At 34.7% G+C, this 27,686-nt stretch overlaps 1 protein-coding gene and 1 long non-coding RNA gene across 2 annotated transcripts in view; one reads left to right on the top strand and one right to left on the bottom strand.

Annotated features, from left to right (window-relative positions):
- The window catches only part of LOC143304218 (uncharacterized), a 47,046-nt gene that overhangs the window by 17,190 nt on the left and 2,170 nt on the right, over positions 1-27,686 (bottom strand). The window lies entirely within an intron of this gene.
- LOC117162585 (glutathione S-transferase-like) lies at positions 4,626-6,157 on the top strand. Its single transcript, XM_076626606.1, has 2 exons — positions 4,626-4,985; positions 5,931-6,157. Exons 1-2 carry the CDS (start codon positions 4,820-4,822, stop codon positions 5,966-5,968), a joined length of 204 nt encoding a protein of 67 aa, XP_076482721.1. The 5' UTR covers positions 4,626-4,819; the 3' UTR covers positions 5,969-6,157.

A 27,686-nucleotide genomic window follows, 5' to 3' on the forward strand; every position in this document is an offset into this window, starting at 1 on the left:
AAGGTGTGAGACAAAAGCCTCGACGTATGCAGAGTATGTAGCTCTATCGGAAGCGGTGAGCGAAGTAATGACTATCAGAGAACTAATGAAAATCTTCGATGTAAATGTAGACGATAACCCTGTAAAAATCTATGAGGATAACTCTGGAGTAATGAGTATAGCAAAATACGGAACTTTTACAAAAAATTCTAAACACATCGAAGTTCATTACCACTACGTTCACGAGTACGTAAAGGAAAATAAGATAAACATAATAAAAGTAAGTACAGAAGAAAACACTGCGGATATTTTTACGAAGGCACTGTGTAGAGAGAAATTTGAAAGGTTTAGGTCATGGATGAATGTAAAATAAGAGAAATGTAAAGAAAGCGATAAATGTAAAATATTTTGTTAATTCGACAAGTATGTAAATAAAATTAAGTGTACAGTATAAATGTAAGGAGGCGTGTTAGGGAAGTGATACATTTACACTGTACATGAGAGTGTGTGTGTAAGGGTTAGAGGGCGTCAAGGACTCAGTGGAGACAAAAGACTGTTGCCAGATGTTAGAAGAATCTAGGCTAGTCGGTTGGCAACCAGCGTGCGTGCAAGACGTTCTTAGAGAGGAATATAGGTGTATAACTGTTGTATGGGAAATATAGTCAATAATTTGTATTCCCAAATCCTCGAATTTCCTTACATATTCAATACGTTATGAGGGTTGCTTTAAAAAAAATACGAGTTACATATTTCTTTGAAAAAAGCATGATTTTTATCGATACAATAATGTTCTTCTGTTATCGCTTTAAAGTTGAGTACTTCGTTGGTTACACGAGAGAACTCGCCTACAGCAAACAAGATACGACCGTGTGTAAAGTAATTAATCTGTTTGCTCGTTACTAGCTACACATAAGGCTTGCGTAAAAAAAAATATGCATTTCAGTTCAGGCGGAGAATTATGTAGGAAGTCATTTTGTCGATCAATAACTTAGTTAATAAAAGATCAAATTTTCATGTACATAAATGTAAGTAACGTTCAAGTATTAATCATTACATACAATTTTTGTATAATTCGATATCTTGGTCACTTACATCTTACAAATGATATATAGATAATATTTATGACATACATTGGAGCTATCTTTTAGTTAACGCCATTTTTTCTTGTTTTCTCTGTACTTTTACTATTCTTCCAAAAATATCAAAGGATCGATGACTTCAAATTAAACTAGAATTGCTTCGGTATATTGTCAATCAATGGCTATTTGTATTCACATCTATATCAAAGGAAAACCGATTGCAAAATTAATTACCCTTGCAATTCCGCAATCTGAAACTATGTGTGATCGACCTTGAAGATGACAAATCTCAATGTTTGAAGTAGTACAAAAGGATGATAATTTAATTTCGCTTTATCAAACTGTACAAAATTTGTATACACATACAGAAAAAAAAACGGAGTTCAAACATTAATCAACATGAATTATCGGTTATTATTGCTGAGCAATTATTAGGATTAGAGCTTTGGAGTATCGATCGTATCGAGTTTTAACTATCGGTTTCCGCAATTTATTGTTTTTCTAAATTATGTCTGAATGGTATCAGTTTTTGAATATTTTATAGTTTACACTCCAACATACTGACGTAAGCTATCGAAAATAATTGTAAATTATGCAATATCATTTTTTTTATATTTCATAATCTAAATTTCAATCTATTTTTTGTATTTAACATCCCTTTTTTTATTGTTCGTGTTCCGTCTTGTACGTTCTTCAAAAAATCTTAATTTTTTTTTAGATAAAATCTTGTGTGAATTTACAAAAAATACGATTCTTCGTTTAATTTTTTTCCCTTATTGTCTTTACATATTTGGAGTTTAAACGCGTTTTAAGTACGTTCTTTTTTTTTAATATGATTACGTAGAATTCTTATTCTGAATAAATTATTTGTTTCCGCTTCATAACTGTTTCTAAATTACAGTGCATTTAATCTTGAAATGCACAGTAACATTTTATACTTTTTACGTTCTAAGGAATTTTCAGGATCGGTTAAAAATTAAATTACAGTAATGGTAATACTCAATATTAATGTCAGACGTGGATACTTCACTGTTTTGTATAATAATTTGTTATCTTGGCATCGATCAAGGTATTTAATATACAAAGCGTACAGATTAATAAGAATTTTAATTAATCCTTCTTCTATAGTATTCACCGTTCTTTTCGAGCTCGTACCATTTCAAATAGACTTTCGAATAGATTTCAAAGATTTGTCTGTTCAAATAAAACGCGATCTTCTTTATTTCCCTATCAGTCGTCCCGTTACTGTTCCGTTGTTTCCAACAGATTGCAGATTCGTTTAAAAAACATTTGTAACGAAAAACAAACCCACTCGCAGAAATGTTATTCAATATCGCATTTATAACTTTCATAGACATCCTCCTCTCATTGCTATCATTGTAAACAGATTGAAACCTCGTTTGCAAACACTCGCGATTAAAAAAAAAAAAAAAGAAGAATTAATCTTAAACAATTTTATCTTGTGTTCCATTTATAATTTTCATAATTGTCTTCCCGACGTTGTATCATTTTAAATGGCTTTTTTCTATCCATCTATGTTGCAGCGAGATCAACGGTCCTAATTACTAAATTGCACGATGTGTTCATACAAATTCACTTTTTATGAACGCGATGAAACGAAATGAAACCTAAGTAGAGATTTGTTTTCTCATCATGTATAACGAGTTTTATACTTTGGATAGATTGCCTCGTTGTGAGAAGGTCTTAATCGTTTATAATTGCGATTAAGTAATTGCAATAAGTCATATTTTTAAGAAACGTTCTCACATGCTGTCACACACTCTAATTAGAAAAGGATCATGAAACATTCGGTTTATGATATTATTTGTTTGTAAATCTTCCTGCTTCCGGAAACTTTTTTAAATATGAAAATATTTATATACAAAATTAAATATTTTTTTCAATATCAACACTTCTTGCGTTTATGTTGTCCTAGTCAGAATTATATTATTTCGTGTATCCTGTTGCTTTTTATACGATAGTCCTCCCGTTGGCCGCGGATTCGTTATCAAGCCTGAGGCCCTCGTCACTAGTGTAACTATCGACAATAAAGGTACCCCACGCGCGACCGGACGATGGAGAACTTCAACGCAGAACCGCTACCTCCCGCGAGCCCTCCCCGGGAGGGCGCCTCGAGCTCGGACTCGGAGATTCAGACTCGACATATATATTATTATATATATTATATATACTATTATATCTATATAATATATGTATTTATATCTAAAAATATACGTACAAATATATCTATTTAAAAAAATAAAGTTGACCGTCATATATCGCCAATAATATCGCGTGCGTATAAAGAAACTAATTACATTTAATTCCTTTTTTACATTTATTTACTTTTTATTATTATTTTTTTCACAACTAATTACATTTAATTATTACATTTACATACATTTAACTATTATTACATACATTTACATACATTTAATTATTATTTTTTTCATAATTATATCTCGTTTGAAATATTTTTCGACATAATTAATTGTTTCAAAAACACATATTCCAGCCTTCTAAATGATTTATTTTGCGTATTATACGAATTATTCCATCTATAAATAAATTGTTCTCTCTACGCACGAACACGCACACAGTCTGTTAATTACACGAGTTAATTGTAACATTTTTCTCGATAAGTTGACAGAGCAAGGAAAATGAGCGACGAACCTACCTACAAACTAATCTACTTCAATGCCCGTGGTCGTGCCGAACATATACGGTACATATTTGCATATACTGGCATCGAGTATACCGACGAGAGGATCCCCGAAGAACTCTGGCCTGAATACAAGGATTGTAAGCGTGAAGAATCGATTTTTACTTTCATCGTTCAACTCTCAGGTATCTACCATTTACTCAAACTTTTCTGTACATAAAACTTTCGTTTCACGTGCAGGCTAAACTTACTTAAAGTAAAATTTCATACGGAATAAAGTCGAACTTTTCATTAAGTTTTGCTTCCGTAATATCGTGTTTATCGAATACCAACTTAATTCACTTACGATTCTCGAATTTTTGTGTTGCAATCTTTATTGTTTTCAATGAATCGAAGCATTTCGAATATTTTGAGAAAACCGTAAATAGGTGACTTAAAATAGGAATACAAAAATACTTCTACGTTTCTCGTTAATTTAAAAACTTTTTAGGACTTGTCGGAAAAAAAGGATAAAAAATTGAAATCAGTTCGGAAATGAACAAGAACATAGCTAAAAAGTCGAAAGAACAAAGCAGACATAAAATTCGATCTTCTGTTGCGACATTTCTATCGTAAATGGTATAATAAAAGTTTTACGCAGCATAGTCTTCGATATAATCTTATATGTCGCTTGCAAATAGAGAAACAAAAAATCAACGTAAGTCTGTAAATCAATCCTGTCGGTGTAAAACACAAAATTACGTTCGCAATAGACATTCGATTTATATTCCTTGCATTTCAATTTTCATTACAAGAACCGTGTACATTTTCTAATATTTTTTCCGTGTCTGGTATTATCTTTTATCCTTGATTTTAAAAACTTTAGGTTCTTCCCAACAGTCAAAAACACGCGATACCCTGTCCATCGTAATCGTAAGAAAAGAAAAAAAGGAGAAAGAAGACATTTCTGTATTTTTTTACTAGGCCATGTTGATTAAAACCGAAATGATTTCGATTCATCTATTCACAAGAACGCAACGGCCTCGGAAGCTGTGTTGTGATTTCCTATCGATCGTTTCCCTCTACACAGTGTTCATATGAGCCATGTTTGTTCTTAGCAATGCCTTATAAAAAGCTGCCTGTGCTGGAGATAGACGGGAAACCGGTAGCGCAGAGTAACGCTGTGGCGCGATACTTGGCGAGGAAGTACGATCTAATGGGAAAGAACGAATGGGATGCGATGATATGCGACGTGCTCGTCGATACTCTTGGAGATTTGAAGCAAGGTGAGTAACTGATGAGATGACTTTGCATTTGTCTCACCACAGAGACAGACGTTCAAGAATTCATTGTGAAAAGACGAGTACAAACAAGATACGTATGTCTTTCCGTTAAGCGAATGTTACAGTTTGTTTGCAAAAGTCAGTTTTTAGATTATAGAATCGTAGATAGAATTTAGAGGATAGAAACTTTTAGTAGTCACTTTTAGTTTAGTAAATTCTTATCGACAATAAGCAGACTACGTTATGATACAACGATTCCAACTGAAGATTTCTATCGACATCACGAATTCGATGGCTTCCAAATTTTCTTCTCTGCAATCTCAGACGCTCAATTCGAAAGAATCTTTTAGATCCCCCGACAAACACTCGACTCAGGTTATCTATTATCGTAATCTTCCTACGGGATTTTTTTTAACTGCGTTGCGTTAACGAATAACGGGATAACATCACGTTTCTCTCAACGCCTTTCAACGTTCTACAACTTTTATTCTTTGCAAATCCCTGTCTCTATATGATAAACGCTGGTTATCCGCGGAATTTACGATTTCAATTTCTTTAACGAGATATCTATCATATTACACAATTCCTGTAAATGTATTCGTAATTATATCGCCGAAGAATTGTATTTAATTAAGCTATGAAGTTGTGGAATCGTGAGAAGGATTATTTTTATAGAACTGTCTAATTTCCATTCGACATTGATTCAGGATACACATTACTCTTTTTTACATAATACCAGTTTTGTCATTTTTAATTAACAAATACCTGCAAAGGTTGAAGTTTCTAAAATTATCCATTAAATTCTGACAATAAAATAAAAATCCAAATTCTTCCTAAAAAGCTAGTGATCTTTAGTTAAGAGTTCGATTTTTCACATTTTTCAAGGTAAATTAAAAAAATTGTTTAATAGAGGAGGTACAAAATAAATGTATACAAACCTTTTCTCAGACGACATGGGCGGACTTCGTGTTTGCAGCGGCCCTTGAAAATTTCGAGTATATGTTTGGGGCATCAGCTTTGGATAAATATCCAGCTCTTCGAGCATTGAAGAAAAGGATTCATAGAATACCGGCTATTTCTGATTGGCTGATTAGGCGCCCATACACAAACAGCTAAAAAGCTAAAAACGTGTGGAAAAAAGATGACCAGTACACCAGTATATATATATGTAGTATCATGGAGCAAAGGCCTAAGAGATATCGGGCGAACTATAAACAATGTCGCGAGAAAGTCGAAGCACCGACAGGCCCAACGATGTATCGTCGGTCTTTCGGTCGAATAGGTTACGCAAAAAAAGGCCTACGTGACTTTGACTACGAGCGGCTGCGGAGCACGTGCGTTGTGGGGCTAAGAAAAAGACAAAGGAACGATGAGTCATTCGAAAAACAGAGTGTGATTAAAAAAGCGGAGTGCGAGTTGAGCGAGGACAGAGTTTTGCGAGTGGCGTTGCCGAGAGAGTGTTCATCGCGTTTTGGTAAAAGTCGAGTCGCTATCTAGTTATTTAGTTGCGCTGTTTTCTGTACGTTTGGCGTGAATAGTTCAGGTTGAACAACAATCGTCTTTTTCTGTCTGATTAACATCTCTATTGTCCACTCCTTGTAAATACATTATATCACGATATTATATATTTTTGGGGGCTCGTCCGGGATTGGACAAGACAGAAAACGAAACGGTTTAACAGAGCTATTCGAGCTAGTTGTGAATTTACCCGTACGCGGTGCGGTAAAAGACGATATCGTTGACTGTTTAAGTTTGTGTAGTGTGAAAAATGGCAAACGTTGGGGACGAACGATTGTCGGGTGAAGAGGGTTCGACGCTGGAGGAGCTGAGGAGTAAGCTCGCGCGAATGAACCTCCCTATATCGGGTGCGAGGTCAGTGCTGATTGCAAGGCTGAATCGGGCGTGTAGGGCTGGACAATCGTATCCTAAGGGATCGACGGGCGGTGAAGAGCTAACCGGTCAACGAGATTTAGGAAACGTACAGAGAGCTGAGCGTGATTGTAACGAAGATGAAGATGTTGAGAAAATGAATACGAAGGAGTTGAAGGAGCGCCTCGCTAGTTTGGGTTTAAAAACGACGGGAAGAAAAGTAGAATTACGCGCACGGCTACAAGCAGCCATAGATGGTAACGACATATCGTCGGAAGAAGAAAGCGACGACGAAAGTGAGGATGAAGATGACAAGAAAAACGCAAGAGGATACAAGAGAGATACGCGAAGGGTGTATCAGGACCGTGATGAATATTGTCGAAGGGCATGTGTTGGTTCGACACTGAGTTTTAGAGACGTCGAAGATGCATTAGAGTCGTTTAGTGGCGACAAAGGTGAAAATGTCGAACGATGGTTCGAGTCGTTCGAGGAAGTCGCTGATACGTGCATGTGGTCGGATGGGCAGAAGGCAGTTTACGCCAGGAAGCTGCTGAAGGGATCAGCGAAAATATTTGCGAGCTTCGAGTGTCATGCCAGGACTTGGCATGAGTTGAAGAGGGGGCTAGTGAAAGAATTTTCGAGGAAAGTCAACAGTAGGCAAGTACATCAGAAACTTGAAGAAACAAAAAAGGAGAGTGATGAAGCATGTTTGGCTTACATGTACCGCATGCTCGAAATAGCCAGCCATGTGGACATAGAAGAGGAAGCAAAGGTGGAATACATTGTGGATGGAATAATAGACGACGAGAACAATAAGGCTATATTGTACGGTGCTACGTCAATCAAAGAGTTGAGGAAGAGGTTAGTGATGTACGAAGAGCAGAAGAGTCGCAGAGCAAAGTCGATTGTGAAGCCGGCTAAAACCCAGAAGAACGGGAAGCCCAGTCAATCTGTAGATGTAATGAAGAAAAGAAGATGCTTCATTTGCGGTAGTGAGGTCATCTAAGTGTTAAGTGTCCGGAGAGGGGAGAAGGTGTTAGGTGTTCCGAGTGCAGCGGATTTGGACATATTGCAGCGAGGTGTACGGCACGACCGAAAGAGACTTGCGTAGTGTCAAGATCCGAAAAGGGGAAGTATGTGAAGGAAGTAATCGCAGGAATTAAGCTTCTATTCTCTGAAATTACTCTCAAATCTCAGAGTCAACCCTTCAAATTCTCCACACTGGATCTTCGATTCTTAATATTTGTAATATCGTAGAATAGCTTTGATTGGAGATCGGCTGAAATTAGAAATCACCGTGTACGTCGTCTTTCGTGGTTTGTTTACATCCAAGAGCGCCTAGTAACAGTGACGCGAGAAAAGATAAGCAGCGTCAAAACAGAAGTACGGTTCCACATTTCAAGGAGTGGCAATCGAGAGGCCAGAGTATGTGAGCCGAAAAGTGTGTGTGTGTGTGTGTGTGTGAGGACGAGAGCAAGAGCGAGCACGACCGAGCAGGAGTGTATTGGCGAAGATCAGAGCTAATTGAGTCGTCGAAGAGTAGAGTCGTTAGAGGTTTCGAGTCGTCGAAGAGTAGAGTCGTGAGAATTGATAGAGTTGTTAGAGAGAGAGAGAGTGTGTGTGTTAGATACGTTGTGACGAGAGTGATCAAATAACTGTAAAGTTATTTGATATAGATACGAGTATTGCATTTAGTTTCCGTTAAATAAATATCGTTCCCTGTCCAATTTATATTTGTATATTCAATTTAATATTAATAAATTGTAAGTAATCGGAAAAAAATTTCTATCCTTATCTTCCGATATTACATATTTGAAGCATAAATTAAAAATCGACACATTGACTACTTCAAAGAAATTAGCCCGAACGAGACATAACTCGTTCATCGTGGTTTTCGCGCGAAGTAAATATGCGGTTTCTCAATCGTTGTGAGATTCCAACGACGTTAATTCTGTCGAAACGGCGACGCGCGACGACGATCGCACATTCTGTTGCTAGCGAGTGCTTGCAAATCGCGAAAGGTATTTCAAGGTGTAATTACATCCACATCCAATTGGATCGCACCTTCGTTCGGTTGCTAGGTCAACAACCTTCGATGTTATTCAAATAATGCAACGGCTGGGGCAGCCGGTAGTGAGTCGTAAAAGTTTCAATAAAACACGTTCCTGCTAGTGAACGTATGTTAAGACTTACACCGAGTTTTATTTCGCTACGCCGTTTACTAGTTCGAAACGATCGATTGCATAATAGTAGCTATTTCTTTCATCTCGGAAACACGATCGTAAACGGTGACAACGATCCAGATTATTCCTGATCGTGTTAATTTCCACGCAAACTTTGTAAACATTATACGTCGCGACGCTCTCGTTGACGCGTCATTCCCTCCAACTCGAAAGTCTTGCAACTTTGGTGATCCGTTTTCTGTGTAAAATTGGTTACGAGCATCAGGGGACTTATCGTCGTAATCGGTAAATTGTTTATTAAGGATCTACAGCTTTTAAGGATTTCTCTCTAGAGATTTAGAGATTAGAAGTTTCATTAACGCGTTATCGTGTCCCTAACTCGATCTTTTTTCGTGTAAATTGGTCACGAGACTTACGAGCTTCGTTGTAAATAGAAGATTAGTAATATTTCGTAGTTTCGTGATAGTATATAGACATTTTAGTGCTTAAACGCGCAATTTTTAGTTCGCTTTTCGCTCGCATCGGCGCTATGAAACGGATCAATATCTCAACACTTTCCTTTAGTTCTACGAATCATCTTTCGACCGGCTTTTCTTGGCCTACCGTTTCCTAACGCTGTCCTAATACTATCGTCTTGCTGAGATCCTTTTTCCGATTGTATCTTCTGCTTATTTTATTATAAATCCGAACTTTCATTCACGTCGTATGTTTTACAGCGTTCCAATAAATGTAACCAGTAGGTGCTCTAATACTCAAACGCACCTGTGCGTATCTCTGCATATTTGCTGAAAAAAAAGATGAATCTTACGTTACATTTTCAATATGCGTAATAAGCCGAAAATTTCTCTGATGCTAATCCTTCGTAACAAAAGGATGGCATCACTATATGCATGAAAATAGCATTTGGCAATCGTTAGAAACACAATACATGGATATATATGTAGTTGCCAAATTAACCTTCGCGGTGTTCAAAGTGAACGGCTAGAAACGATTGATTTTCGCTATACGCGCATGGTTCGATTGCACCATAATTCGTTATTAAGACGTTTCGAGAGAGGCAAAGGATGTGGTGTCGCAACGTGTTGCGCTCGCACAATGCTCCTTGGATAAAATTCCCGGAGCGCGTATTATCGCGTACGCCGCGCGAACGCGTTGAACCTTCGCGCAAACAATGAGAGCGTGAACGCGAAAAAATAGCGTTGAGCACGTAACATTCGGCCTGATATCGTTGATTGACCGCGAATCGTCAACATGCACGGGACAGTTTTACGTAAAGACATTCGATCCGTACAATTATGTTAAGACGTCGACCATAGAACGTACTACGTTGATGCAATTAAAATTTCAATGAAACAGGAGAACGCGCTAATAACTAGTCACCCCGTTGTTGACCAGAACGTACAAATACTTTTGTTTAAGAGCTGCTCGTTAGTGTTTACCGCGTGCAGCGATTAAGTGACGAACAAATTACGTTCAAAGGGTATAGAGCTCGTTCTCGATTAAAATTCTCCTAACTTTCTAATGGTATTAGAAATTATAACTTGAACGTATGTACTCGACTGGCAATAAATATCAGGACAGCCGCGGATATTTAGTATAAATCGAATATGTGTTCCATTGTCCTTAATTTCTTTTATTATCGATTATTATTATTATAATTTTTATATTAATATTAATATTATTTAATATTTTAATATTAATATTATTTAATTTATTCTATTATTGATTCGTTCCATTCCGTTTACGTCATAATACGTAGCCTGCGGATTTTTACGCATATTTTTCAGAATATAAAGGAAGCGAAAAAAAAAACTAGAAGCTGGATAAAAAATTGTTTTACCTCGATTAAACGTTACAAAGCGTGCTACTTTCCGATGTTTTATATATTTCCATGTGTCACACGTGTACTTTGCAATTTTGCCCTTTCAGATTTCACAGAAATGCATAAAACTTCCGTGACCTAATTTTTTGGCACGTGCACGTGCTTCAAAATAAATTCGGTGATATTAAATACCAGATTATAGGAACCAGAAATGAAGAGTTCTACAACGATGGAATGGGTAAATGATTGTAGATCAGACGAAAGACAATAGCAAACAACGATATAGCGATGATTAATTAATGGAAGATTTTTTCCTTTCAGTAAACAAAAATAGAACTTAACGAACTCAATAATTGATAAATGATTACGTATAAGATAAGTGCATTTTCCAACTGTGAGTCATAGTTAACGTTTAGTTTAACCTAGGTAGGATCTTAGCTTTGGAGTAAATAAGTATAATAGTAGCAAAAAATCGATAGAATTGTTAAAAGGCTGTGACTAATCCTGGTCGACTGGTCAGTTATCTGAATCTATTGTTATTTTGCTAGTATACTTTTCGAATCATTTTCAGCTATTCTATGGGCAAGCATTCGTTTCTTTCGCGCATGCCACGTATCATTCGCTCATTAACTCGTTTTTGAAAGCTTTTACCGGCGAATGAAAAACGTAACGTACACTTGCATAATGCGTTCGAAGTGTTCGTTCGTTCAATATTCATGTAAAGGTTAGGCGATACGCGTGATAAGTCGCGATGCTACGAGATGTGATTAGATGCGGATGTTAATATCTTGTAAATACCTTTCCTCGACTATGATAATCATCGAACACTAAGAATTTCGCAAATCGATGCAATTAATCGGTGATCTTGTGGGAAGAAATTTCGATATCACGATAATGTTAACGATAGTATGTTAATTACGACTAGTACCGTTACTGTTACATTGTTTCATAATTAGTATTAGTTTAATATAGTCAACGACTCCTCCGCAAGCATCCGTGCAAGTGTTATTTATTATTATGCTCACCTTCTATTGGAAAGTTCTTGCCTTGCTCAGCAAGTCTTTTTGATTTTTTTCCTGTAGAACTTCCGCGTGTTACCGATTTTTATGCTATGTACGTGTTTGTAGGAGAACTTTTTTGAGCCGCGAAGTTTTCTTTCGACGATTCAACGATCGAAAATCAAAGAGAACCAATGTTCTCTCTTTCGATAAGGTATGTGATGATAGCCATTGCCAAAATTATTGATATATTTATCTGGTTGAAGACAATCTAGCAAATTATACAGCAAGCCTAATGAAATAATAATAATCTTTATGTAGTATCGTGGACGAAAGGCCTGGGAAATATCGGACGAACTATGAACAGTGTCGCGAGAGCCGAGGCGCCGTCGGGCCCATCAATGTGTCATCGGTCTTTTCAAGTGCATAGTTTCGTGGAAAAGACCTACGTGACCCTGGCCACGAGCGTCTGCAGAACACGTGTGCGGTGGGCCTAGGAAAAGGGCAATGGAATGCGACAACAGTCAGTCGAAAAGCAGAGCGCGAGTCGAGAAACAGAGTGCGAGTCGAGAAGCCGAGTGCGAGTCGAGCGGAGACGGAGGTTGCGAGTGGCGTTGCCGATGAGAGTGTGGATTGCGCTGTGTTCTGTACGTTTGGTATGAATAGTTCAAGTTAAGCCACAATCGTCTTCTCTGTCTGATTAACATCTCTATTGTCCACTTTTGTAAACATATTACATCACGATATTACATTTATCATTAAATTGCGCCATTATTTCATAATTTCATTGAAGGATAATAGAAATTCACGAAGCCTTCAAATTGGATTTCATATTATAATAATGTAAACATCGTTTGACGGTATTATCTGGTTGTGAATAGGGTTGATTTGATTCAGACAGCGCCAGTCATCATGACATCGACTTCCTATCTCGTTATGTAACATTCATCAGAATAACAGACGCAATTACCGTCACTGAATTATCTTAATGACATTCGTTATTAATGAGTAAATGTTTTCGACATACGTCGGAGGTCGCAAATCTTGGATCATCTTTCTTTATTATCTGTTTAGATCCAATCCAGTTCCTTCACAGAACTTCTTTCCCTTCAGTTTACCTAATTTAATAATTCTTCAAAATTTTCTCATTTTCATTTCTCATTGCATTGTTTATTATATATTCTACAAACCCGTATGAACACAACGCAATAAATTGACACGATAAAAGCGTTGAGATAATAACCACGAGACAATACTCGACAATAATAATACGAGACAATAATAATCGAAAAGGCTGATGAAACAAAGGAATGAGTAATTTGTAAAGACAGGAAAACAGCAATTAACGTACATCCAGCTACAATTGAAAATAACTTTCTTCGCTTTAAATGAAATTCCAATCAAATACGTTTTATCAGACTCGACTAACAATCAATATTATTAGCTCAACAAATACTCGAGATTCCCAATGTTTTTTGTCGAGTTTCAAATAGAAAGTTAATTACTCGCTTGTCGGAACGTCCATCGGCATCGAAGACCGTGAACCAATCTACGTTATCTTCTCCTTCGTTTCAGGCTGTCGCTGGCGATACCAGTCAACCGCGAAGGTTACTCGAGAAATTTTGCTAAATGGAAGCCACGTACCGGACCCATCGTGGCCAACGAAAGATTGCCAACAAGGATGGGAATTTAATTATACCACCGTCCCTTATGCGTCTGTGGCATCCGAGGTGACAGAAAAAGTTCGACTTGTAATTTCCTGCTTTTTGAATATTTTATCTGTTCCTATCAATCAATCCCTTTATACTGTGTATGTCGTATTCGATTATTTGCATGATCTATTTCGATAAAAAATAAGCGTAGTGTACAATTTTTGGAAAGAAAGAAGAACGATGGAAAGGGTCGAATAAACGTTTGTGGAAAGATCGATAGTTCAGAAGTGGGAAAATTAACAATGTCGATTTCCACAGAGGAAAATTATAGTACGTAACAGAATTACTAGTACATATTGCAGTAATAATTAGTGCATGTAGTGAAATTACAGAATACATTCTAAATTCAAGCGTTACATTGCCAAATAAAATACAATCTGAAAATGAAACTGAAAATGAAAATACCGGATTGAAAAGAAACTTTAATAAAACGTTGTAACGAGCAACAGCGCGAACACACAGATTTGTTCGACATAAATTGCAAGACTTTTTGCTCCAGTGGATTTCCATGAACTTTGCGTCGCTCGTCAGGAGGAGAATTATTCATCGAGGGGTAGGAAGCATCCAGAAGAAGGACGCGAGAACGCGCAGGGTCTTAAGCTTCTCCTTCTTTTTTCCTCAAAGGGAAAGGAAAAAGGACAGAGGCGCGCTTCATTAGGAATTTCGAAACTTTGATCGAAAATTCGTTTAATCGAGGCGTTGAAATTGCTATAAGATTCCCGTGATGCTGATCGTGATCAGAAGTAAATCATTCGACTGTAGTTTTCTGTTGCAGCTGGGATGGGTTTGTCAGTATGATGCACTGCCAACCATAGCTCAAAGTATCTTCTTCATCGACGCTATCTTCGGAGGATTAATTTTTGGATGGGTTGCTGATCAATATGGAAGAATACCAGCTTTGCTCGGAGCTAATTTAATGGGATTTCTCGCTAGGGTGGCTACTGCGTTCACGGGTAGCTTCTGGCAGTTCACTTTGTGTCGTTTTTTCGTTGGATTCGCCTTTGATAATTGCTTCACTATGATGTACATATTAGGTAACCGTTTTTCAATAATTTCTTTTTTGCCCTGGAATTGAGTTTGAAAGCCACACAGTGGCTACAAAAAGTACTTGTACGTATGTATCCTTATTTCCCAATGAAGCGTCTCTCTTCCTTTTTTTTAAATCAGTTTTTACGTTTCATTTTGATAGCATTAATTATTTATAAGCATGTATGAAAGTATTACAAATGATACGAAAGCTAATATTTTAATCAGTCTTATCTTAAGACTTAGTCTTAATTAATTGGTATATATATAAATGCTGTTCTAAATACGATGGTGTACAGTTACTTTTTGTAATTACTGTAAGCAGAAAGATCTCTAAGTTTAAATAACAAAGTAATCTCTACAACATACTGTAAAACTGTTGTTATGCTTGATTTACGACTGACGTTTCTACAAGTATATGAATTTTGCAACAGAACTCACGTTGCCATGCAACAATTTAAATGAAATTGAAAACCATTCAAAGTTACGAAGAAAGATGCTTAAATACATATGAATATACATGAGGTCATACATATTTATTTTTTAACTGCGGCGTTTATATCAAAGAGAGGGAGAGAGACAGAGAAAAATTAATTTTCCTGTTTTATAAGAATTTCATGCAAGATAAAAATATGAAACTTTAAGATAGTTGGATTTATATATACCATTGAATATTTATAATATTTAAAGGTAGTTAGTTCGCAATCATTTTCTATACTAATATTTTCCCTCTATACTCGCGATCAATTATAATTTTGTTTTCTCTTTTAACGAGACAATATTCTGATTACAAAGGATTAGTTGTTCAAAATTGTTTTTCATTTCTGGACAACTATAGCATACCAGGGTTTTCATAAACTTTCACTTCCCAACGGAAAGCGAAGGTAACGAATGAATGGTTCTACAACGAACGCTTCCACAACTATAAATCTATGTATATATATACATACATGTATATGGTTTTAATTAAAATGAACATCTTCTTCTAGCAAACTTATTTAAAATTCGTAAAAATATCACATAATAATATAAAACAATCAAGTAACATTTTAAATATTCCATTGAAAATTCTAATAAATTGTTTAATACAAGATCGATATAATTCATGCTGAATTCGTTGTCTGATAATAATACAGGCAATTTATAATACAAAATTTTATTATAACTCTACATGAAAAAATTTCAATTATAATACTGTAGAAATATATTTTCCAGTTATTGTTCTAATATCAATATATTGAAGAGAAAATCTAGACTAGTCTCTGTCTTGAAAGATATTTTATACCCTGAAAGTACAGCGTTAAGACCCTGATTGAAACTTTTGAAGAGACTCTGTTGAAACGTAAGAACGCTGATTGAAAGTTCATCAGACGAGTCATTGAAACGAGTTTTCTTGATCGAATAGCAAGTTTGTCCTGCAGACAGCATTCCAATTGTAAAAATCGAGACCAAAGAAACTCAGGTGACGTGCATTAACCCTGAATCGATGACTCAAGCCGAGGTTGGAAAAATTTACAATTTGTTCGACAAAACAAGGCCAAGTTGACGAGATTCGTGAGCAAGTGGCTGGTTCGTTAATGATTTGGCGTTCAAATTTTCTTATTTCTATTCTAATTATCAAGGTCGATTAAACGATTGATCACGAATATTCAACGGAAATATTGAGAAAGAAGGCTCGATCTGTACGAGTGTAAATCGTATTTTAATCAATGACTTGAGAAAGTGAGGTATTGATTGAAACTAAGATAAGTGATACTAATTCGTTTCGAGCGCGTAACAAATTACATCATCGGATTCATTGATTTGCAAATAATTCTATATTCAGTTCCGTATTTATAATCGAGCGTAGCGAAGATAAAATGAAAGGGACGTGATTATCCGAGGGTCTCACAACTAGAGGAAAATCGATGGGAACGAGGAAATCCTTAATTGTAGAAACTGCGTAGAAAATACCGTGGAAAATATCATATATATTTTAATAGAAATATTTTTGTACTTTTTTTTAAACATTAAAACTTTAGAGCTTTAGAAGCTTTATGTATTAGTATACGTATTTATACAGACTTTGAAATTCATAACAAATTTCTCTAGATAGATGCGGATTTTTTGTATTGTTTCGTATGTATACTTGTGTCACTTTTCTTTCTAACGATATTTAGTTAAAAAGTTCGTCTATATCATTTATAATAGATTTTGTTTTTATTTATATTAATGTTAATTTTATATTAATAAAAATCACTGAAATTTTTAGTATCATCATTATTTAGTATCATCGAATTTCTTTCTTCTTTATGTTCCATATTATTATTAAAATTCTCTAATAAACATTCAAATATCCTATAGAATATTTCCATTATTTTTCACGTATTATTTGCAGTCATATTTTCCATATTTTATTATCGATAAAGTTTGAGTTGGTTCTTTAAATTCCTATTCAACATTCCAGCTAACCAGTCGATATCAATAACACGTGCCTTTCTTCCTGCCAGGATTTATAACTTATTCAAGGAGAACCTCACTCGACCAGCTCGTTGAAAGCGTAGAATTCGATCAACTTCATACAACTCACATACAAACTGCAGATAATGCTAACAGTGGGAGGAAAATATGAGACTGCAAAGCGTATAAACCTAGTAGTTTATAAAAGCATTTACATATTTACCACAGAAAAATTATATGTATGTAGAATATGTGTTACATAAAACATTCTGAAATTTCATTAGCATTGTAATGATTATATTGGTAAAGTTTGAAACATTTCTGAAGATGCACATAGAAGTTACGAGATATTTAATGCAAGCATTTATTTAGTACAAATATACAGCATAAATAGTTATCTTAAACATGTAATAAATGGTTATCAAATATCGGGATTTATTAATATAATAAATGTTTGACTATTTTTATAATTAAATATTTTTGTAATTACTGTGAAATATATAATTACGCTAAATAATTTTGTATCTTGTATATAGATTTTTAAATTTACTTAATTGAAACTCTGCATTATAATAACCGTATTTATAATTCTGACGTCATATTCGATATAATTATTATATGACTTTATTACGATCCTAATGAAATTCCAATATATTCATGAATATATAACGGAAACGTAATAATACTTTGTTGTACTAATTATGATACCATCATATATAATAAATATAAATAAATAAAAAATGTCTATAAATGCTAAGATACTTTTACGAGCCAACAGGCGAGAAGGAAGAAACGAAAGAAAAGAAAGAAGAGAACGAACGTTAATCAGTTTCGAAACGTTAACAACGTCCTTGCGTTGGACGGTGCTCGCGTTTATCGATTGGTCGCATTGCGAGATATCGGTCAGATTATTATTATTAATACGATCGTCTGTAATTTATCTTTGCTAACTGTGCCGCACGGAATCTTCGTTTACAATAAATGAGTTGTCGCTTTTGATCGAACGGTAACACGATATGAAATTACAGGGTGACGGAAACAGCTGGGAGAAAAGCGAATACTTTTTCTGCGCGAATAATGTAATGTTAAAGGCAGTAAACCTTGAGAGGCGAAGTGATGAAACGAGTGGTCTCAGAGAAGCTTCTTTACGTCTTCTTCTCCTTTCTGTATCCTTTCTATGAGAATAATATCTCGTCTTCAGAAGAGATCTCCTCGCCCTATCTACGCGTTGTAAAGGCAATACAAACTGAATGATACATATATTTAAAAAACGATATTTTGTTGGTTTTATGAATATTGATTTTTATAACGTGAGGTTCTTCTACTCTTATTTTCTATTAAATTAATGATACATATATTTTAGAATGGCTGTTGCAATGGTGATGATGATAATGGTGTTGATGATTTGCGAAAGAAGATGTTGAAAATTACAGACAGCATAAATAATATTTAGATTTCATGGAAGTTGATTTTTGTAATGCGAGATTCTTCTATTCTTATTTTTCATTAAATTTCTATGTAGAAAATTATTAAACATTTGGATATAACTGGGAGATTATTTCCGTTCATGCGTACCGAGTTACTCGATGGTCTCGTACCGAAGCTGATAACCAACCCAGATTTTCAGGAAAGCGATTAATAGCTTAAAATTTATTCGTGCGAGATAACAATCCAAAATGTAGTTAAAGTTTTTAAGCATTGTTTGTTAGGATTACGAGAAAATGATGAATTAACAGTTATGTATAGACACGTTATATATATGTAGGAGGTCCAGAGCGTATTGGGAAAATTTACGGCGAATTAAACAGGAAATTCCGAGATATCTGCTCAAAATATCTGATTTGTGGAATTATCCTATTAATTAATTAATTCAGGTAATAATTAAAAATTAATTCAGGTAATTTTAGAGAATAGAAATATCTGAAACCCGTGATTTAAACGAACGTTCGTCATTTTGGTTTATTATGAATTATAAATTGGTTCATTATGAAGCATGAAAAGTAAAAATCAATGGTACAAAGTGATCTTAAATAAGGAAGCGAGTTCCATGGTAAACATGGTTCGAGCATCGCAATTATAATAAAGCAAAAAAAAAAAAAAAAAAAAGAAACAACCACTGAGCGGTAATTATCTGGAAGCCACTAGTTACAACTAATTGAAGGTGATTCCGGATTAGAAGCAAGCCACTATTAAGTGGCTAACACGGTTGCTTCATTAAGAGCAATCACTCCCTATTTTACGGCAACTACAAATAGACGTTGTTCACTATGATCTATTTCCACGTGTTTATCGCATCTTGTCCTGTTATGCGATTAAAGAGTTACAACCTTGCGTTTCTAATTTATTGGACGTATACGCACCAGACATTAATTTCGTCTACGTATTCGTGAAATTGCGAGATTCATTCATCGCGAAGGTCAGTTCAATTGTTCAAGATAACTTCTCATCGTTTTAATCTGTTTTCTTGTACGAAAATAGAGTAATATTTACTTGTCATTGCACTGTGGATATATATCGATATGTTCGTTCAGGAAGTCAATTGTTTTCATCGAATTAGACTCGACTTTCCGTAGAGAATGTTCGTTTCGACATAAATATGTATCTCAGGCTTATCGATCTTTCAATATCTACCATAAATAGCTTAACAAGGTAACACACGCTCGTGTTTGAATTATGTAAATGATCCTTTGACTCTAACGATCCGTTTATTCACAGTTAATTTATGATATTGCTAGTTACGCGTGATTCTACCTTTTGTATCTTTAAGAAATACAGGGTGATTGGTAATTGGTGGTACAAGCGGAAAGGGGGTGATTCTACGCGAAAAAAGAAGTCGAAAATATAGAATAAAAATTTAAAAATTTAAAAATTTAAAAATTTAAAAATTTTAAAAATTTTAAAAATAACGTCAATTGAGACAACGATCTACAGTGAGATCCGTTATAACGAGACGTGATAAAGTGCACGCGTACCGAGCGAAAATTCAAAGTCGATTTTCTCGAAAACAAAGCCTCAAACGAAAAATTTTTATTCTATATTTTCGACTTCTTTTTTCACGTAGAATCATCCCCTTTCCGCGTGTACCACCAGTTACCAACCACCCTGTATAATTCGTAAATAGAAACGTATTCTTGTCGATAAGTATCGAAACACTTACGGAAATTTAAATGGGCTTGAACAATCATCGGGAAATTATTAAAGTCCTTGTTATTAGATCTAAACACGATTTAATCGTAGAACTAAACACGTTTGTTAAATTAATCTATATATTGTATATCTACTTTTTATATATTTGTAACTCAAATTTTTCTTCTTCATATTGCGTTAAGTTGCCCCAAAAGTTTCTTTCGTTTTATATTATTTTATTGAATTACGTATGATCTATTTTGTCCCAATGAATATAATTCAATAAAATAATATAAAACAAAAAATAGTATGCGTCTATTATCTCCTTACGAGACGAAAGAAATTTCTGCGACAACCTAATATATTGTTCCATTCTTTATTCACAGAATATTTCTTTCACAGATGATTCTTCTAAATATTATGTTTTTTATTCCAGTATTAGAATACGTTGGACCAAAGTGGAGGACATTCGTGGCGAATATGTCGATCGCAATATTCTTCACATTTGCAACTTGCATTCTACCCTGGATCGCCTATTATTTGGCCGATTGGAGGATGACCTGTATTGTCACCTCAGTTCCTCTTGTTCTAGCCGTAGGTACGCCATGGTTGATACCGGAAAGCGCTCGATGGCTGGTCAGCCAAGGTCAGATAGACAGGGCCATTAAAATCCTTGGCAAATTCGAGCGAATCAACGGCACCAAGGTGCCCGATGACATCTATAGACGATTCCGGGTAAATAAACCGATTACCGCAATCTTTTCCGTATTTTCTACTTTTATGATCTTTCCTGCTTTATGTGCGTTCTATAAATACCAATTTATATGCCTTTAAGCATATCATATAATCATTTTCTTTGAATAGAAGTCTAATTGGGTCTTTTACGTAATGAAAATTTGTTTACAACCTAGTAATTTTATATCTTATTCATCACCTAAATTGCCAGCGATAAATTGCTGTCAATTCTGTTATTGTCTGTTATTGTCTATTTCTGTAATGTTATTTATTGAATTTGTATATTGTTTTTATCTTTGAAAATTTTTATACAAATAGATTAAACATTTGGAAACTGCTCAGTCTATGAATAGATCATGGCAATATTAACGATATAAGGAGATAATCGACTTTCAGAGGTTTGATGTTTTATAAAGTAAAATGAAAAAATTTGCGAACGTCCAAGTAAACTATTTCGAAAGGATCGTCTCATACAAATATAACATAAACTTTCTTCCGGATTTTATCGTAATCTTTGTACACATAACAGGTTCACGTAAATTTGTAAGAAAAACAGACAAACGACATTAACTAGTTAAAAATTTGCTAATAACAGGAAACCTGTGCCAGAATCTGCAAAGAGGAGGAAGCAGACAAAACGTACTCCGTGTTGGATCTATTTAGAACGCCACGACTACGGAATATCACGATTCTATTTATTGTTATTTGGTTCGTATCGCTATTAAACAGATATCAAATAGATTGACGTAAAATCGGAATTGTATCTTGTAAAAATCTCACGAACAGTTTTATATCTTTTGTCTAAAAATACTTCATTTCTGAAGCAAGGAATTTGCTTCTCACATGAAATATGATAGCGTGCTTTTCTTTATCATATGAAATTGTTTTACGATATATAGGATGGCGATTTCTTTGGTGTTCGATGGTCACGTACGAAACGTCGATAATTTAGGCCTGGACGTGTTTGTTACGTTCACGATTGCTGCAGCAACCGAGCTGCCTGCTGACACGTTCCTCGCGCTCGTTCTTGATCGATGGGGCAGAAGATGGCTGGCGTGTGGTTCCCTCGTCATTTCTGGTATCTTCAGCATCTGGGCTTCTGCCGTTTCCAATAGTTCGTACATTTCGTTTTTATATATTCACCCTTCTATATTACTGATCAATCTTCTAAATAACCTAAGTCGATAATTTTGACTTAATCAGACGAATATTTTTCATTCGTATAACATTGTGCTTTTTGAAAGGAAGAAAATGTATATTTTGGAATATTTATAACATGCAAATGCTTGTAGATTATTTGCTACATTGCTAGAATAGTTTCCAAGCCCTATCATGTATCCGTTGTATAGATATTTTATTTCCCCTTCTACTGCTTTGATCATAAGATCGCTTCGTATTTCCGCATATATCAAAGGGCGTTGAACATTTTTGCAAGGTTATTGCAAAATGGAGGATACTATCGAAGGCTTATTGCTGTCACTTGTACGTTCTAACTGGAGTGTCCTTTAAATAATTTGCTTCTTATTAGATCCTTTTTGCAAATAGGAAGATAATATTTTTGGGACGTGAGGATTGTTAAATAAAAATGTAATGTAATCAGATGTAAATTGTCATTGGAATAGAAGAGTTTGTTTAGAAGAAATGATCATGAAATACACAAAATGTATCGTGCGTAATGTGTAAATAATAATTAATTCCAAAGACAATTAATGAAAATTTTAAATAATAGAGCACCATACCTCCGGTTCCTGCTTATTTTGACACTGTGCAGAATGTCACACGATTGTTGCCTTTTTTTTTTAAAGATTATTCAGTTAAGAAACAAGCACCAATAAAAAAGCAATTATAGTTAATTATTAAAAAATCCAAGTAGGTATTACATAAATAAAATTATCAAGGAAGATATTTATCGTAAAGATTGTGTGCTTATGAAAGAAGTAAACGAAATTATTGTAGCTCCATAGTAATTTGTATGAATCTTTGAATCTTGTTTAAATAAAATTTTCGATAAAAATTTGATTCTATCAGTGAACGATTACTACAGTTAATTACTGGATAATTAAAACAAGTAAGTAAAATTATTGTTACAATAATCCCGACAAATTCGTGATATTATTCAACTAGAATCGTTAAGAAAAAATTCGACACCGTTAGCGAACGCCATTTTACTTTTACTTCACGAAGGCCAACGTTATAAACGTTGAATCAAGAGCAATCATTTTCAATATAAAATATAAAATGAATCCTTAATTTGCCGCCAATTAAACTCTTTCCCAACCACCTTCGTCTTCTAAGAAACCTTTCATACCCCAAAGAGAAATCCCCTTTTGCACAAACTCGCTTTTTTTCAACCATCGTACAACACGATATGATATTTACACCGTGCAAATTTACACGATTCAGATCTCAATCTTGCAAATCATTTCGAAAATAGATCGATGATTAAATCGATTATAAAATCGTCCCTGCAAGTTTTAATTGATTAATTATTTCTTTATTTGATGAAATATTATTTATTATTTAAATATCGTTAATTTACTGGCGTTCAATGAAATTTCTCGTAGAATTAAGTTCGTTTAAAATATTATTAATTTAATGACATTTTTTGTAAGATAATTGCGGTTAGATTTGATCTTTCACGAAATCTACGAGATGATCGCGTTCGATTAATCACCGATGTAGCGCATATGTAAAACATTTAAAACAGTCCATACATAGATGTTTCATAAGTGTAGATGGTTATTTATTACGGTTCTGTGTAATTAATGTTCGTTGCGATTACCACGAACTTAGATAAAAAAAAGAGTATTAATGACGAGAGAACCGGAAGTGACCAGTCCGTGACATAACTGTTATTTTCTAGGGGCTTGGTAACATTTGCATAAATTATTTCGCGTATACTGTAACGCACTTTACGTTACAACGGTATGCCGATGGACACGAGAAAAGAATTTTTCTGCCACAAATTGAATGGCATTTTTGGCGATAATGATTGTGTGGAATGATGATTACTTTAATTGAGATTCTAATCGAGATTTAAGTGATATATGAAGTTTGTACTTTCCAATAGGATACATGGAGAAAAATGTCTTCGAAAGAGAATATGCTATTTTTGAATACACCATTTTTTAATAAGTCTAACAAATTCTGGATCTTTTAATTCACAAGGTTGCAAATCTCCAAATTGTTCATTCTGAATTTTCGAATCTTCTAGTCTCACGATCTTTGAATTTTCTAATCTTCGAATCATTAAAAATCCTAATTTTCATAGAATTTTCAAGGAAGCTATAAAATAAAAATATAAAATATAAAATAAGAAAATTTGAAAAAGATACATAATGCGTTCGATCCAACACCATTTGCTCATAGTAAAAAAAAAAAAAAGATAAAAGAAATTGTATGCAAAATAGGTAAACGTATTATAGTAAGTATTAGTCAATTATAGCAGATTGCTATCATTAATCAGTAATTATCCGAGTCGTAGCTGCATCTGTATATACATGAAGTATACAACACTGAAAATACATTTTCCTTAACAAAAATACTGAATAAACACATTCCTACGTAGCAACTAGTCAGCTGTGATAAATTGTTCGCTTTGAACAACGATCGACTAAGTTAGCATTGATTTCCGGATTGTGCGTAAAGCGTGCAATAAAACGAACACGTGTTTATCCCTAACGTTAAGCCAGGACCACCTAAATTAATACGAATTTTCCCATCAGGTACCGTCCTTATTCTGACAAAAAAATGCAAGCGATATTTGTGCATGTAAATAATTTGTCTGTGTGTATATATAATAACTTATATGAAAAAAGTATTGCGATATTTCTCGTACATTGCTAGATATAATGATTTTAAATAATTCTGGCTCAAAAATTCGATTAAGAATTACATTGCAATTTCTAGAAAATTGTTACAACATTAAAAAAGCGAGATCCCTTAGAATATGGTATATCAAAAAAATCTTACAACCAATAATTTTACGATTAAAAAATGTAAGAAACCTCCCCAAAGTAATCGATCCGTGAAATTAATGAGAAACGTATGCTCCAGCAAAAGCTACGCGTGAATATTGAACACAGCTTCAAAACCGACCTTTTCCGATTGAAAACGCATAGCAGAGTAGCAATAACTCGTCCACCGACGCACCAATGAAAATGGAGGCTCGTAACGATCGTCATAACTCGAGTGACTTAACGATCTCAGGACGATCGTTATCGACCGATCGCTTCCGTTCCGGCCTGGACGTTTAACAACGAGGACAAGCGTGTGTCAAACGTTCTCGGTAACCGGTTACACAAAAGTGCGCACCTTGAACAACTATTACATCCCAGAACTAATTAATAAGAGCGATCATGGCTAGCATGGATACATATAGTTTGCATACGTGATTTTTCCCTGCGGGGCCAGTTTTCTCGCCTTCGAATCGATCAGGGAAAGCGATCGTGATCACGATCGAGCCATTGAAATTCATTCGATGCACACGAGATACAGCATAGCGTTTTGATCTCGCGGAACTCGCACAAACTACAAAGTCAAACTTATAGACTCGTAACAGTACAAAGTGGAACGATCGTTTGGTTTCACTTCCAACCGTAAGTCTTCCTATTGATTGGTATTCTTCTTGGTCGTAAGGGAAAACGAAGAAAAGAAAGGAAAGAAATCTGTTATTAATATTGGAATACCATCGTTTTCGAGGAATTATCGTTCTATTTATTTATTTATAATGGCGTTATCGAGTTAATTGTTTCTTAATATGATACATTAAAACACTTATTGTAGTCGATAGAAACAGAAATTTTATTTAAGATTGCAATCCCAATTATCTGATTTTCCTGACGGACAATTTATATGGATCGATTGGAATTCATATAACAAGAGTTCACCAATTTTCTTCGCTACTCATCATTTTTCGTTCGCGTGATACGAGCTCACGTTCAAGTGAGTGCTTCAAATCGGTAAAAGTTCGATTAATTAATCGAGTTCTACCATATTTAACGCGAATAAGCTTTTAAGCGAAATAAAAATTTGTTGTAATACACAATGAGTAAGTTAGATTAATTATCGCTTTATATGATAAAAGTCCATGGTCCAGCGACAACATTGGAATTATTTTTTTCTTATTCATCTTGGAATTTATGATTGTTTACGGCGTTCTTTTTTGCGACAAATTGAGCTTATGGAAGTAATTTCTCTTCTAGAAAAATTGAACGCTAACGCCGTGTGCCAGGATAATGTGCAAGAACTAGTGTACAAAGAGTTGATCATTTTGGCTTCTGAAAGACTATATGAGTCACGGTTGTCCTATTCTTGTTGCTTAATTGCAGTGTTTGACCACCTGTTCTAGAATAGTGAGTTTACCTCTCACTGATCGGCATCGATTGGTATTTTGTAGTACAGTGCTTTGTTAGTCGATCGTGGCATTTAAACATACCAAGTTCACAGAGAAGAAGGCAGTTTTCTAAGTTTACGTTCTTTAGAAAAACATAATTTTGTCATGAAAACGTCCGACCTTTTGATACCCATCTAAATATGTTATACATAGTCTCGATAAATATCACGATAATGGATAAGTATATATAGTCGCGTTTCTGTTATAGTAAAAGTGAACACTGATGCTATCGAAAACACTTGTATATTTTTAGAAATTCCAAAAACAACAAATCCGATGTCAGTGATTTTATCTGATTTGCTAGTTTCTAGCGTTAAGATTGAATACACAGCTGGCAAATTTTCTATTTCAAAGATCTATTTAACTTTGTGATTAAACAGCTTTCTACAAAGTTTTGCGGATTTGTTAGTTATCTTCGAAAGAATAAGCAAGCTTTAAAGGACTTTGATCTAGTAAGTTTATTCCTCTTCAACCTTATACTTAATCATAAAGTAACGCTATAATTAGAAAATCAACATAAATGGATTTATCATATTTCTTCTGTCTAACCTTCTTTAAAATAATTAGCTGTTAAATGAGCCAGAGTTCTAGGAAATCTCTGATGCTGTTGATCTTCAACGAGATACAGATATCTGACAGATACTATCAAAATTCTATAGACGTCTATCCTTCAACTCTCAGCATACCAATGTTTATGCCATCATCGACGTTTCTTCACAAAGGGTCCTTAAAGAACTTTATGATTCTGTTACTCCTAAGTTACTTTGTACTGTTATATTTTTGTCATAATAGTGCCTACTAGAAATGTTTACCTAGTATATGAGTTTCACTATTATTACCATTCTATCGTATGTTGTACTCGGAGTTAGTTACAGTTTCTCAGAAACGTCTAACTTACTCTTAGTTATTCTGGCACAGACGCTGTGTTTCACTTACTGAAAAAATAAACAAAAGAAGCAAAATGATGTACGTAATATACTAAAACATTGTAAGATACCGTGGTAATTTTTCTATTTCTTGTGTAAATCATTTCAACTTGTTTTTTAATGTTTTTATTCCTAATTGGTACACCGAAATGGATGTAGCAAATGTATATCACGGTATTATCCAAATAGCCTAATATCCGAACGTTCTATTATCCAAACACAATATTTCTTCGTAACGAATGCCCTTTTCCGTTTCAAATATGTACATACGTATGTCGTCAGTGTTCATACACAATGTACTCTTTCCTTGATTTGATTCATTGAATTGTGATTATACGAATTTGGTATGAAACTAGGAAGCGGTCTAACTATCGCAGGAAAATACGATGTAAACGAGAAAACTGGAAAGTGATGTAAGCGCAACAAAATTAGAAAAATACACGATATTGGAGAAGCCAGAGTCACAGACATTA

Source organism: Bombus vancouverensis, unplaced genomic scaffold (genome assembly GCF_051014615.1).
Source record: "Bombus vancouverensis nearcticus unplaced genomic scaffold, iyBomVanc1_principal scaffold0027, whole genome shotgun sequence".
In the NCBI taxonomy this organism is placed as follows: domain Eukaryota; kingdom Metazoa; phylum Arthropoda; class Insecta; order Hymenoptera; family Apidae; genus Bombus; species Bombus vancouverensis.